This window comes from Gasterosteus aculeatus, chromosome 7 (genome assembly GCF_964276395.1).
Source record: "Gasterosteus aculeatus chromosome 7, fGasAcu3.hap1.1, whole genome shotgun sequence".
In the NCBI taxonomy this organism is placed as follows: domain Eukaryota; kingdom Metazoa; phylum Chordata; class Actinopteri; order Perciformes; family Gasterosteidae; genus Gasterosteus; species Gasterosteus aculeatus.
In genome coordinates, this window is record NC_135694.1 from 8814227 (window position 1) to 8825444 (window position 11218).

Below are 11218 nucleotides of genomic sequence, written 5' to 3' on the forward strand. Positions count from 1 at the left end.
TGATTGTGTTTTCCTTAGAAGGTGTGTTTGTGTGAGTGTGTGAGAGTGAGAATGGGAAAGTCGCGGCATCTCTCCCGACTCAGTAATCAAATGAGCACTGCAACCTGTTTTTTTCTATAATGGTATTAAGAGATTGAAATATTTTATTCTCCAAATTCAAATGTGTCATGAAACATCCGTCCGGCTTCTAACAAGCAGCTTAAAGTCATTTCAAAATGGTTTTTAATGCTTTTTTGGCAATAATAGTGCAGGATGGTACAGGAATACCATGTGAATTTAGGTTCTGGCAAAACTGGCAAAATAATTAAATGGGAGAAATGTATTGTATGTTATTTTACTGGGGTTTGTCTGTAATTGTCTTTTAAGTCTTGAGTTTCTTTTTGGGGTTGGTTTTCTTAAAACAATATTGAAATATTTTTCTGGCACAGCAAATCCATTTAAATTAAGTTGATTTCTACTGCGGTGACATACCTTATTCTCATTATTCTCACTCATTTCTAGAAATAAAGTTTTTTTTTTCCTTTTCTTTTTTATCTCTTTGAAGAATATTAGATTTAAGGACTATACTTTTCTGTTGGAGTGGAGAAATCATTTTAAAGGCATCAAAAGCTATCGTTTCCTGGATGAATTACTCATAACATTGCTTTTCTTGCGGGAAATGTTTGGTGGGTTCAGCTTTTGTCATTTCAGTTAATCGAAAGTCATAACGAGCATCTGCAGTTTGTATTTTCTGGAGGAATAACCTCCAGCTCTGATGACTTTCTGAAACTGATTCGGGATCAAATGCAGATGTGGGGCTGCTACTGAAGCTGGAGACATTCAATAAAACAGTGATAATTACCGCTGGGATCCAATCAAAGCACAGTAACTTACAAATATATGCGCATGTTCACCTCCCACTACTGTTGTGCAAGTGATTTTATAATATAATAATCTCTTTGAATTTTTGAATCCGTTATCCTGAAGGTTTATCCAGCTCGTTGAAACAAGGATAGTTTTTGAAAATCAAGTTCTATATTTTTATGGCCCAATATCACAACGTTATAGTGTCTCATTGGGCTCTATAGAAAAACCCAAATTCTCTATGGACACAAGGCAAAACTCATTGAAAAAAACAAAAACATCAAAATAGTCTCAAATGATTCTAATTGTTGCAGTTCTACTAAGGAGGACATTTCTTCCTGTGACCCTGAAACCCACTTCCATTGTGAAAACTCATCACAAGAGAACAAAAGACATCCATTTCGTGTCTTTGGCAACCCTGTGAAAGTTGCCTGTGGTGTTTGCGACCTTTGTGACATGTCACCAAAGTGTCCAGACATGGCTGCAAATGTCCAACAAATCACGTGAGGGTCTATTAAAAGGATGACTTTACCCGCTGTAGTTGGAACAGGGCGGTTGCTAAGCTGGCTTCCTCGGTGCAAGACATCAAGCAGAGCCAGGCATTCCCCACAATATACCCATCGTGTGCCACGCACACACACACACACACACACACACACATACAGGGTTGACCCAAACCAGCAATATCTTCTGACCCGACCCTGTCCTTCCTCCTGCGCCCACAAATGGAAAACCCAGGCGCACTGTGTGTGTGTGTGAGGTCTCCCATTCAGTGTATCTATTAGTTTCCTGTATCAACTGGCAACTGAGGCCCAGATTTTGATTTTCTTCGTAGTGATTTAGCATGCGTACATGCAAGGACCCTTCTTTGTGCGGATCCCACGCGTGAGTCTTCATGCATGCGTGCTCGGTGAAAGCTTTGTGAGTTCTTACTATTGTGGCGGTGCGCTGATGGAAAACCTATCTAGTTTTCCTCTGTGTCACAGCAGCGGTCCCCCCAAAGGTTGAAAAACAGAGAGCGGGGAAGGGGAGGGTGGAGGGGACGGGGAGACGGTAACACACTGCAGGGACGAAGACGTGAAAGAGGGAAGTGAGGCTATTTTGGTCATAATTATTTAGTTGATTCCACCTTTTTTTTTTTTTTCGTGCAGAGGGATCTGTTGAAAAGGAGAAAAAGAAAAAAGATTCACACACTCTCAGCTCTCTAATTATGGGTGTGTCCAGAGCTATAAGTATTACCTGTGTTACTTACATCCCTGCATGAGGCTCAGAGCAGACACACTCACTCACACACACCTGCCGGTCGCCACACGTGCCCTGCAATCCAGAAGCTGCACTCTCCGCTTCACGTCTTCAGGTAAGACTCTGCTGCTCTTTACACCTGCAACCATGAAGTCCGCTGCAATAGTCTATTGGTTGGTGGAATACACCTTTAAATGCTTGTTCTTGTGGTCTTCATTTCTTATAGAGTTTAGTTGTGTTTTTTTTAGCAGAACTATGTTCCTGTTGGGAAAATTCACCTTTAACCCTTTTATTTGTCTTTATGTTTATTTACATTCGATTTCTGTATTTCAGACTTATACCATGTGTATTTTTATCAATAATTGTATTACTCCATTTAGCAAATAATAAGTATTAATGGTCCATATTAAGCATTTTTACTTCTTGTTATGCACACATGTTATCCTGTTTGGGGGCTTTTATTTTGAAACCTTACTTTACTTTATAATAATACAACTAAGACAATAATACATTTTTAATACATAGCACTAATGTTTTTTCTTTTTTTTAAACACCAGACAGTGACAGATGAGAAACAATTTGTCTCTTTTGGGTCCGTCGTTTTTCTTGATATTTCTAACTTACCTTACCAAGATAATGCACAAAAACCTTTGATACTACTTTGAAAAAATGTATTATTACATTCCAGTTTATGTTGAGCAGTATTGAATAACACAAAAAAGAAGTTTCAGGTTATTTGCAAATATACACTAATTACATCCTTGAAATTCTACCTCACAATTTCAAATTATGTTCAGATCTAGTTCCTTTTGGCAGTAATCAGATTCTTCAGTTCTGAGGGTTGTTTTGAAGATAAATTGTAATTGTTTAGCGTATAGTTTGGAATACCTTTACAAGAACATTACGTGGCTTTTCTGAGGAAGATATTGCTTCAGCTATTCTGGCGGTCTCGAACACCGGCCCTCCCTCTAGCGGGGTGCAATGTATCACAACCCACTTTCCTCAAAGACAACCCAAAACCTTCAGGCGTGGAAACCCCACATAAGAGGTATTTAAATGCTGAGCATTTCCCCCTGCCCCACCAGCTGACACGGGGGGGGGGGGGGGGGGGGTTAATTGCCTCACACACACAAACACACATACGCAGTCCTGACCCGTTGGTTTGTGCGTACCAGCAGCGTTAATGGCGTCCCCGGGGGCCGTTTCACCATCACCACATAGGCTTAATTCCCAAAGCTCCAGTCACAGGGGAAGCCGAGCTGGAAAGAGCCGCCAATTTAGAGGGCAAAGGTCGGGATCCCCAAATTACCAGGAAAACATGACTTTACTGTTTACACACGTGGTGGTTGTCTGTGCGTGTGTGTGTGTGTGTGTGTGTGTGTGTGTATGTGTGTGTGTGTGTCTGGGCGGGGGGTAATGACCACATGCATGCATGGACATTGACTCAAGAGCACGCATGCACATACGTGCACTCTATGCATTAACGCGTGTGGGGGGAGAACAAAGTCACAAAGGATCCCTCGGCTTTTTTTGTCTCTTAAAGAATTTATTTGTGACTGGTGTGGGACGATGTTGCTGTGCAGCTATGGGATGTCTGACAGAGTCGGCGTGTGGGAGATGTGTACGCATGTGTCAGTGGGTAGCTGGTCAATGAGGCGTGTTGAAATAATAAAGACTGCATTGTTTTTATTCACATTAGCTGTCACTCAAGCAAGCAGCAACCAGGCAGACGCGCAGGGTGGGGAATCCCCTCGGAAGATGAGTGAGGGGGGATCTGGGCGGCGCTTTCATTTATGGTTTGATTCAAGAGCTCAGAAAGGGGGGGGGGGCACAAAAAAGTTGATAGAAACTTTTTTTGAAGCGGCCCTTCAGTTTCTTCAGCCCCGACATCATGTTCAGATGAAATATTTTAAGTAGCCTAGATCCTTTTATGACCAAACAATGCTTCCTCACAGCCTCACACTAGAAGATTTTTTTCAAATGTCTACCAAGGTTCTAATTTGTACTTTCTCACTGGAACAAAAGCAAAGATTGAAGGAAAGCCCAAAAAGAAGTCAGAGTTTAATTTATTTCTGCATAAAAGCTGTCAAAAAGACAGTTTTCCTCTGGTTTTTAGTCACAGCAACGTCCTAAATACTCTGTTTGGTTCCTCCAGGCTGCCATCCAGATGTTGCTGTGCATGACCTCACAATTCTGCCTGCTGGTCCTACCGGTGATGTCACTCATCCTGCTCTTCTCTCCTATTGGTCGGAGCTACGACAGCCTCACCCCAGGGTGCTACCTTCACCGTGAGGAACAGAACACGGTGTTCTTTAAATGTGTCTCTAGTGTGTTGAACAACAGCGTCTAAGACTTCCTTCTAACTTGATTATACGTCTCGAGTTTCAGCAGTTTATTTCGGCTCACAATAGATTTGGCAACGTTGTCCTCCTTTCTTTAAGTGCAAAATCCCAAAACGCTCTCACGCGTAGAAGGCTTGATTCCGTTTCCCCTCGCTCATCCCTCCCGCCCTCTCTCCCCGCTCCAGCCTTCAACGTGACCATCCGCAGTGACCGCCGCGGCACATGTAAAGGCACCCACCTGGTCTACGCCTGCGTGGGCTACTGCGAGTCCAGCGCCTTCCCGTCCAGGTACTCGGTGCTGGTGGCCTCCAACTTCACCCACAACATCACCTCGGCTTCCCGCTGCTGCACCATCAGCAAGGATGTCAAGGTGAGAGGAAACGTTAAGAAGGGGTCGAACTGCAGTGTTCAGGGGATGAGCATTTTTACCGGTTGTTCATGTCTTGTTTGCTCGACTTCCCGCAGGTCAAAGTCCGCCTGGACTGCCCTCGAGGTCGTCACCATGACGAAATAGAGATCCTGTCAGCGAAGGTGTGCCGCTGTGACATGTGCCGCAAGTCCCGCTACTGACCCAGCAGGAGAGCGTAATGCATGCCTAGTGTGTCCCAGGATAAGAACCCAATTCAGTTAGACGCTACAAACTCTGGTAAATAGTTGAAATACAACCCTTCTGCTGTCTATTTAGACTTGTTTTGAATGTTGAAGAAAATCCATTTATTGAACTGAAAATGTCCAAAAAAGTGTTTCCTCCATTTATGTCCATAAGTGATGGAATAATCTCTGCAGATTAAGCACATGACTCTGAAATGCTCTGCTAACATCAAGTGAAATTCATTCAGGCAGAGTGACGTCTGCTCAGGTTCGGTCAGCCAGTGACTCGCAAATAAGATCAAAATGGGAAATTCACTTCACTTCACTTTGTTTGTTAAGATTCTGTGGGTGTGTTTTTGTAAAATGTGATCTAAGGGAGGTTTATTATGGCAAAATGAATGGAAGCATTACTTCGCACTGACCCAATTCAACAACGAAACAGTAAATATACAGCCAACCTCTGAAATCAACGTCAATTCAAGCAGGCTCATTCTTTGCAATAACCACTACACATACAAGAGACCAAAGAATGTACACCTTTTATTTATATTTATGAATTTGAACTAAAGGACATTTTGTAAATAGTATCTATTGATGAAACCAAATAATGTTGGAAATGGAAAGAGACAGAATGCACTGTATAGTTTGTGATGAATTTCAATAAACTTTCTATTCTGCAACTGTGAAGTCTTTTTTTCTTCTCACTTTTCTTCATTGAGGGGACAGTATACTGACTTACCGTAACCTTAAACGTGACCACTACATGTGCAGCGGGAATCATTACCACTACTGTCCCAGTCTGGGTATTTGACAAGTAGCCTGACACGAAAAGAGTCTTCAGAGGCAGTAACTCCATTTTAAATGTTTACTTAAAAATATATATATAGTTACACGACTTATTCTGTGCTCAACTTGGCACAAAACTAAATACTGAATCACAGAAAACATCTAATTAATTGTAATATGGCTCATACAACACGTCCCCCCAACACTCTAATTGAATGATAGGGGACAACAATGAAAACACATCACTGCACATCTGCACTTCGAGCAGCCCGGTTCTACCATGCAGGGTGCAAGAGCACCCTCAGTATTTGTGGGTGAGTGATTTTTTTAACATTCTCTCAGCCAGTCACTGGTCTCACAGTTGGAAAATAGCATCAGCTATGATGCACCCTGGAAACCCTGGATACCAGTCCAAGTAATGGAATGAAGTATGTAATAAAGTAAAAATCGTCTTACAGGAGTGATAAGAAAAAAGTTACTTATTATACTTTGGCGGTCTATGACTAATCTCATCCATCTAAATATGACGTGTAGGAAACAAGTTTGTCATTGGTCTCTGTACAATGTGTATGTATCATGTCACCTTCAATTAAATAATAAACTTCAACCAAGAGAATATTGAGAAGTTATTATTGTGAAACGTTTTTCCACCTCAAGATTTAAGTATATTGGTTACACCTCCTTTCTTACATGCATATGTATAATACACACATATCTTCAGTGTTTCTAGGTCACCACATGTCAAGTAGCACACTTGCTCCAACGCCTTGGTTTCATCATTTTATTCAGGGCTCCTCATATCAGCAGAGCTGTTGTTGGCCGGCAGTGTCCCGCCCATCAGAAGGTCTCACACTCTGTGTCCTGCGTGGAGCAGCCGGCACAGTGGCAGTGCAGAGCCATGGGATAGTGGTAGAGAGGGGAGACGTGGGGCTGGCAGCCCGGCAGGCGGGCAGTCATGTGGCGGATACGACTGTAGGTACACACGCGATGGTGTCGATGGATGTAAGGGGGATCCGGCACAGGCTTCTGCAAGGTTCACACACACACAAACACAGACACACAGCTTGGAATTTGAAGCTTGACAAAGGTCGATTTCCTAGTTCTTCCCTGAGCTTTTCAATCATCTAATTTTTTTGGAGGGAAAGGTGAAGATGCTGTTTAACGTCCACTTACGCATGAGCATCAGTTTAGATTTGTATCAACAATAAGCAACCTCCAGCTGCAGGAGGACCATGGGGGGCTGTTGAAAGCCTTGGAAAAGGATAGTAAGTGGACTTTAAACTCTAATAATGACTTTGCGCTTGAGGCAGCTCTTTTCTTGCGGATTCAGAGATTTGTCTCTTCTCGATGCTTGAAATGTCATCGCACATCCAACGACAATAACATATGAGTCTGAGCTGATAAGTGGTCACTGGCCCTCTTTGAGTCTTTTTTTTTAGTTTATTTTACAAATGTTACCTCCCAGGTGTGACAGCGCCCCCAGCAAGCCTCCGTGCTGATGCGCAGTCCCTTGCAGCCCGGCTTCTGGGCCACGAAGGAGAACTCTCGCACGGCGCAGCCTCGGAAGCCGTGAAGTGTGGTCGTCAAGCCGTGGCGTACCTCCGCTGCCACGGCAACCAGGAGGAGGAGGAGCAGGAAGGAGGTGGACAGGGGTTGGAGATGCATGCTGGTACCGGAAAAATACTAAGTAAGTGTCTTTGATTGAGGAAATACATCCATTATACCTCATGTACTTTGGCAACAAGTGACCTTCTCCACCTGGATGGAAAACCCTTCACCTTCAAAATAAATCATTTCATTTTTTTGTTATGTTTACTTTGAATACCATCTACTCGCTAAAGGTACATACTTCAAATATACAGGGAAGATGATCCAAAAAAGAAAAAAACTTTCAGAGCAGTATTGTGACTCGCAGCTTCCTCTAGTGTTTATTATGGCAACTGCAGCCAATAAAGTAATCTATTCACTGCAACAACCAAATAAGTAATTATTTCAATGTGTAACTGCTACTTAAGTTAAAATAAAGGTTTCCAATTAACAAAAGACAACAACAAAAACCTCTAAATTCTCTTTTAAAGTAAATGCGACAGTTCAGTAATTTCACCAACTCGCATAAAATGTCAGTTTTCATTTCTTGTTTGAATCAAAATCATTTATTTAATGTTACTGGAGACATCTGCTTAATTAATCTTCAAGCAAACCACTTTAATTGCACTTAAACAACTGGAATCACCTCAATTCAGCCAGACTGTAGAATGCTTATTAAGAAATAAAACACGGACATAAAAATACTTTCTGCATGAAGAGACGAAGAGATTCACTCACTCGTACACAGTGAGTGCAGTAACTTCCAATAAGCTATGGAACTACACTGTGGGGTAAAGCAGCCTGCTAAGATAATTATGTATATATAATGTCCCAAAGCAGTAAAAAGTACATTTAAAATGAGTATTAGTCAAAATGAATGTTACATACCTGCCCAATACTTAATGGATGTCAGAAAAAAAACACCTTTTCGGCTGAAGATCTTGCGGGGATTTGAGCAGCTGGACTCCTGTGTCTCTCTCTGCCCGGACAACAACCGGTGAATGGAACCAATCTGTCCTTGTTGTTGTTTTTAGAAGGCCATTAGGGCGAACGGACACTCTGACATCATAGCAATTACAATGAAATACCATTAGAGACCCTAAGCCAGAAATAATGGAGACTCCCTGGAAAAAACTGATGCTTGTCTATGTTTTCTTAACCTCAGCCTGTATCTCTCTGTGTGAGTGCATGAGTGCTTGAGCCATGAGCGCACGTGTGTGTGTGTGTGTGCGTGTGTGCAGTTCTTTATCCAACTTTTGTCTCCACTCAACGATGTGAGGATTGTCGGTACTGACGATATTGGTGAGATAAAAACAGAGGACGGAACTTTAAAACTCTTTGGAGTTCCATAGCCGTTCATTGGAACATATAATGCAATGATTGTTTGTTAATTAGGCTGAATTACTCATCTCAAGCGAGTTTTGAAAGTTAATGTTTGAATTCCAATTTATTTGACCACAATATGGAAATTAACGTAAATCAACGTTCTTCTGAAACAGTTGGAAAATAAATCAAAACTGTATAGCATTTGAAAATGCTCAGCAAGAGGGTAAAAAATGTTTGGAGGTAAAACATTTTTTGCAAAAAAACATTGACAGCATCACCCAATAAGACAAATGTTACTCTGGTTTTGCGGTTTGATGCCTGGCCAGCAGTGCACACTGGGTTTATATTTGCGTGGGTCTGTATGCTATAACACATTATCTATATGGGAATATGAAATGGAAGATTTAAGAAGCATGCATTGTGCCCGTTGTTAAAAGAATCGTCAAAAGTGAGTGTAATTGATTGATTGAAAAGAGGTGACACAAAAACAGCAGACTCAACAGAGTGTTTTCTCAAAGTGAAGTTTCATTTTTAGCACATAGTTTTTTTTCCTCCATTCTACACCCCTCTGTCATGTTACGTACAGTAGTAAGCTTCTCTACATTCACCCCCCCCCCACCCCCCTCCCGCCCAACCCCCCCTCCCCGCCGCTGTGTTGGTCCCCAAAATATACATCTTCTTCTTCCCCTGCTTCAACTCAATCCTCATCTCTAAGTTTTTTCTTCAACACAACAAACACAGACCATTGGGCAGACAGTGCAAATCTAGAAATTCAGTGAAATTGCTACGTAATGCAGTTGTAGGTTTCGGTAACATTATATTCTCACTCTGTTACTGTTGCTCTGACTTATTGCCATTCTATCGTGTCTAACTCTACGACTTTTTATTTCCTCTGTCTTTCTCCTCCTCTGTTTGTGAACCTTTAACCGCTTTCACAACATCGCCCCTCTGATTTCAAAGCGCTTGTTTCCCGGTTTTTGGCCGCATGGAGACGGCCACAGAGAGGACATGCGACAGCCTGATGGCGATAGCCGAGCTTTCAACGGACACTCTCTCCTCTCACGCCTCGTCTTCTAGAGCAGGCCTAGAATCAAGCCACGTGATTCTAGGAAGAAGAATAGTGCTATTGATCATTAGGTGAGAATCTTGGAACAGTGGGATCCGTTTCCCCAGTCAGCTGACCGGCTGACAGTTACAATCACGAGGGTTTGTGAGTAAGCCACCAGAAACCCAAAATCATAAGGTAAGCTGAGTGTGAATGAAAGCAAGGTCAATTTTTGTCTCGTTACGGTTTGTGTTGTTGGAGGGTTATTTGCCTGAGTCGAAATGATGTTTGTAATCCAACTAAATGTGCATTTTTTTCCCCTCTGTCCACAGTACCGACGAGTTGTTTGTTTGTAGGGGCGGGTATGAGCCCGATGCCAGTGGGCAGCCAGAAAACCCCGGCCCCCTTTAACCTGAAATCGCTTGTGGATTCATTTCGTGGTTTCGTTCAAAACGTCAAAGGGGCATTTATGTTACATATGCTGGATGATCGGCGGTTGTTTTTTTTGCTGTGGATTTGGCGAGGTTTGTCTGAGATAAATGATACTCCTCGCTCTCCTGGGAAACGTTACAAGCGCACATTTTGTGGTGTAATCTGCATATCATATTTCATAACTTGTCAGAGTTGTGTTTGGAGTAACGGATTAGTGCAGATTGTACGACAGCACCAAGAAAAAAGTGTGAAAAGTGGGCTAGGTGCATGAAATTGGTTGAAATGCTAAATCAACTCAAATAAGCTTCGAATGCCAATCAGAGAACTGTCGGTCAAATGGATTTCAGGACATTGTTGACTCAGGCGTGATTGGAACGGCTGGTCCGAAGGGTTTTTGAATGTTTGCTCGTGAAGCAGCCGGCAGGTAGCTTTGCGTCTCCAGTGTGAAAAAAAGAACAATCAATCCATTCGATTTACGATACATTCTGATTCAAAGAGAAGGAGAGAGAGGGGAAAAAGAAAGAAAGAGAGAACGGTTTTCTCTCTCATTCTCCATCACTCTGTCTACGCACATCTCCTGCTCACTGATTCACTCACCGGATACACACCAGCGCGCACGCAAACACACACACACACACTCACACAACCTGACCATCATCATCGAATAGAAAATAAATAGCATCAGTATCAGTTTTCCACAAATGAACAAGATCATACAAAAACCAAGAAGAAAAAACAACATAATTACAAAGCAAAGTTATTTTTCATCAAATCAATTTTCACAAAAAGTACCTTAAGACAATGTGAATATCAAGGATGCGACAGGAGTCAAAACAAGAGTGGGGGGTAAACTTTTGAGCGTAACACCCACTTCCTGTTTAACCCCCTAAGAACACACATATTATCCTGAAAGAATGAAAATATTGCTAAAATATTTTTTTTTCGTTTTTCCCCCCTCCTCTCTTCATCCCATCACTCTGCCAAATGATCAGACGAGAATAAACACATTTTTCTTGGTTCACAC

At 42.1% G+C, this 11218-nt stretch overlaps 2 protein-coding genes across 2 annotated transcripts; one reads left to right on the plus strand and one right to left on the minus strand.

Annotated features, from left to right (window-relative positions):
• The first annotated feature begins 4123 nt into the window (after nt 1-4123).
• Nucleotides 4124-5133, plus strand: gpha2 (glycoprotein hormone subunit alpha 2). Its single transcript, XM_040182434.2, has 3 exons — nt 4124-4373; nt 4613-4797; nt 4893-5133. The coding sequence occupies exons 1-3, from the start codon at nt 4253-4255 to the stop codon at nt 4995-4997; spliced, it is 411 nt and encodes a 136-aa protein (XP_040038368.2). The 5' UTR covers nt 4124-4252; the 3' UTR covers nt 4998-5133.
• A 1398-nt stretch (nt 5134-6531) lies between these two features.
• LOC120821355 (glycoprotein hormone beta-5) lies at nt 6532-8667 on the minus strand. Its single transcript, XM_040179796.2, has 3 exons — nt 8280-8667; nt 7263-7470; nt 6532-6830 (listed from the first exon to the last, which is right to left on the minus strand). Exons 2-3 carry the CDS (start codon nt 7467-7469, stop codon nt 6642-6644), a joined length of 396 nt encoding a protein of 131 aa, XP_040035730.1. The 5' UTR covers nt 7470; nt 8280-8667; the 3' UTR covers nt 6532-6641.
• Between the last annotated feature and the right edge of the window lie 2551 nt (nt 8668-11218).

Coding starts and splice junctions, on each gene's coding strand:
- gpha2 (XM_040182434.2), top strand. CDS start 4,253: ATGTTGCTGTGCATGACCTCACAATTCTGCCTGCTGGTCCTACCGGTG. Junction 4,374..4,612: donor CCCAGGGTGCTACCTTCACC/GTGAGGAACAGA, acceptor TCCCCGCTCCAG/CCTTCAACGTGACCATCCGC. Junction 4,798..4,892: donor CCATCAGCAAGGATGTCAAG/GTGAGAGGAAAC, acceptor GACTTCCCGCAG/GTCAAAGTCCGCCTGGACTG.
- LOC120821355 (XM_040179796.2), bottom strand. CDS start 7,469: ATGCATCTCCAACCCCTGTCCACCTCCTTCCTGCTCCTCCTCCTCCTG. Junction 6,831..7,262: donor GGCGCTGTCACACCTGGGAG/GTAACATTTGTA, acceptor TGAACCTTGCAG/AAGCCTGTGCCGGATCCCCC.